Here is a 3,325-nt window from a genome sequence, read left to right as displayed (position 1 = left end):
AAATAAGGGAAGGAGGAGAAGACGAGGGAGGAAGAGAGATGGGAGGATGGTGGGGCAAATGTGCAAGGGAGGAAGGGGAGGGAGGAGGGAGAGGGAGGGATTGCTATCAGGAGGCGGGCCGTGCTCAGGCAAAGCACATGTGGACAATGAAGAATGCCCTGCCTTCTCTGTGACGTCAGAATCTGTAGTAGAGAAACCCAGAGAAGTCTAGGCAGGACTGTCAGACTACAGCAATGCCTCAACCAAGAAGCCTCTGTGAGAGTCCGTTCTAGGAATTTTCATCAATGGGGCTTTTAATCAGCAGGGTCTTGAGATGCAGGGATTCCAGTCTGGTAGAGTCACAGCCAGAAGCCATAGCCAGAGCCAGTTGTCTTTCTGGCAGTCGCAAGCGAAAAAGAAACAGTTCGGAGGAGTTGGCAACAAGTTCTAACGTTCATGGACCTCAAAACCAGGGAATGTATCCACATCAAGTTCTCAACTACATCTACTGGAAAAGGGTTAAGATCTCATCTAATGATGCTTATCAAAACTTATTTTTGGACGGGAATGATAGCGACATTAAAATCCGTGCTCTGGGAAGAACATGGTGTTTACACAAAGTATTTTTATGTCAGTCAGGCTACTTTGCTAAAGTTCTCAAAGGTACTTGGAGAGAATCACACCATGGTGTTATAAATCTGATCATTAAGAATGAGGATATTGATACCCGATCTCTGCATTTTGTGTTTGGTGCTTTGTACACAGATGCGGATTTTTCAATAACACCTCTGGAAGTTCCTCAAGTTTTGGCAGCAGCATGCCTGCTTCGGGTGGATCGAGTAATTCAGCAGTGTGAAGGAATCATGAAAGCAACTATCAACAGGAACACTGTGTGCTCCTACTATTTGGCAGCAGAAACCTATAGATTAAAAGCTGTAAAGACCGGATGCTTTGAATGGCTTCTTTGCAATTTGATGGTACATCCAAGTGTGGCACTTTACAAGGAAGTAGATATGAAGTTGATGTATCTTCTAGCTTTGTCTTCTGACTTACTAGTTATGCAAAAGGAGATCGATGTGTATACCACACTAAAAATATGGATGTTCCTTTATCTTAATCCATGCTGGAATGGAACCATGAAACAGCTTTTACAACATGCAAACAACTGGCTTTCCACCCACATGGCATATGTTGATAACATCAGTTTTCTTGAAAGTGAAGAAGGACGAATATTTCAACCAGTGTTTAAAAAGCTGAGATTTCAGCACATCATCTGTGACTTGACTTCCACAACTATTCTTGAACAAGATCGACTAATACCAATGGCATGGTTGTCACCCATTTACAAACAACAGTGGGTGACTTTGCTGCGAACACAAGAATCTGGGGTAATTGGACCACAAGTTATCAATGAACAAGAACTTGAAGAATGCACCATGAGGTGTGGTACAATGATCCCCAAAGATGGTAGATATACTTGGAAGTGGTCAGTTGGACGACTTGGCTTTCCTTTACGGGTGACCTTTACCAGGCAGTGTGTAATTTTAAGGCAACGGTGTCAGCGGTGTGACGGTTCTGCCTGCCAAAACCATATCCGAAATGTCATATTCAGAATAACTTTGGTGTGTTTTGATTCCAACAAAAGAATAACTTTCAGAAAAACAACAGGTTATAAAATCCTCACCTTTGAATATAACGAGGAGCAAATTGTAATGAAATTGGATAGTGATGTTCTAACCTTCCCTATGTGTATATTCTGCAATTTCCTTTTTGTAAACCTAGGAAATGCAGAAAACAAGTAATCTTATCAATCATTAGACTGTAAGCATTTTACATGTATCGAATGGCTCATTTAATATGAAGGCTGTGTAATGACTACAGTGAGGAAGACCAAAAACAAATTCAACATTCTTTGGAGTCTAGTACCACCAGATGTGACTGCTTCCCTCCATCACCTTATTTCCATGTATTTCTGAAGAAAAATTTTACTTCCAACAAAGTATTTGTCAAATAAAGTTAATCTTCTGATTTAAATTTACCATCGAGAGCCAAGTTTGGAATGGAAATAAGAGACTATATTTGCAAAGTAAAACATCTCAAAGAACTTGTTAAGTAGATTTGGCCCTAGCTAAATTTGAGACAAAATAAAATCATTCCATTGTTGAAACTGTTGTGAACCAATGCATTCATTATGACATTATTGTAAGATGTAAATAATTAGTTAAAAGGGTATATTTGAGATTACTGTCTGTCTGTGTGGGCTTTCAAATAACCAAATAGTGTCAAGTTTGGGTTCGGAAAACATTTACTGCTGAATATTTCTAACTAACTATATATGCACACATACAGACATTTTTCTTATACTTAAATTTCATGTCATATCTTATATAAGCAAGTGAATTATATATGCAATATATTTACATAGAAGTATATATATTTATATAATATATTTATGTATTGATGTAAGGGTAAATACCAAGAATCAAATTTTTGAAAGGGATAAACAAGATAGCAAATGGAAAATAGGCCTTCATCATACCTATTATCTGGCTATCAAGATATGAGCTGTATCATAGTATCCTGATCAATTTCTCTGCCTTAGTTTCTTTTCCTGTTGCATTGATTGTATTTTTTTAAAAAGACCTTTTGAAAGCACCTGAGGGGCAACAGTTTAAATTATCTCAGACTTTGAGTCTGTAGGCTTCCATGGCAGGAGGTTGAAGAAGCTGGTCACATCACACCTATAGTAGAAAGAGATCACCTTAATGCAAGAACTCCCATAACTTTCTCCATTGTGTAGAGTTCAAGACTAGAGTCAATGAATAGAGGCACCCAGGATAGGTAGGTCTTCCAAAGTCACTTTATGCATTCCAGATAACCTCCAACAGGCATTCCCAGAGCCTGGACTCTCACATGATTGTAGATGCTGTCACAACTCTTCCTCTGCTCAGCATGATACATGAACACACCACGTTTAAGCCATAACCTTCCAACCCTTGGTCTTCATAGGTTCACAACCATGGTATGGTACAAAATTCACTTTATCCAACTTTAAAATTCCCCATAAATCGTTTCCTTGTTCAATGTGGCTGGTTCTGTACCAATGCCATGATGATTTTACTACTATAGCTTTGTAGTCTAATTTGAACTGGGAATGGAGTCCCAAGCAGTTCCTTTTAAATTCAGGATCATTTTAGCTATCCTGAGTTTTCTTTTCTTTTCTAGATGAAGCAGAGAGTTGTCCTTTCAAGGTCCTGACATTATTTCTCTTGGTTACTAGGCCTCATGTGCTCATGATGCTTCTTAAGTTTACTAGGCTTCACCTATGTCTACTAGTACTCACATG

The 3,325-nt window shown here is 38.9% G+C and overlaps 1 protein-coding gene across 1 annotated transcript; it reads left to right on the top strand.

The window, feature by feature from the left end:
• The first annotated feature begins 236 nt into the window (after nucleotides 1–236).
• LOC110288807 (germ cell-less protein-like 2) lies at nucleotides 237–2,096 on the top strand. The gene has a single exon (XM_021155056.2). The coding sequence runs from the start codon at nucleotides 285–287 to the stop codon at nucleotides 1,779–1,781; it is 1,497 nt and encodes a 498-aa protein (XP_021010715.1). The 5' UTR covers nucleotides 237–284; the 3' UTR covers nucleotides 1,782–2,096.
• Nucleotides 2,097–3,325: the final 1,229 nt, after the last annotated feature.

This window comes from Mus caroli, unplaced genomic scaffold (assembly GCF_978045245.1).
Source record: "Mus caroli unplaced genomic scaffold, Mus_caroli_1 scaffold_5, whole genome shotgun sequence".
Classification (NCBI taxonomy): Eukaryota; Metazoa; Chordata; class Mammalia; order Rodentia; family Muridae; genus Mus; species Mus caroli.
This window is presented reverse-complemented; position numbering and strand designations above follow the sequence as displayed.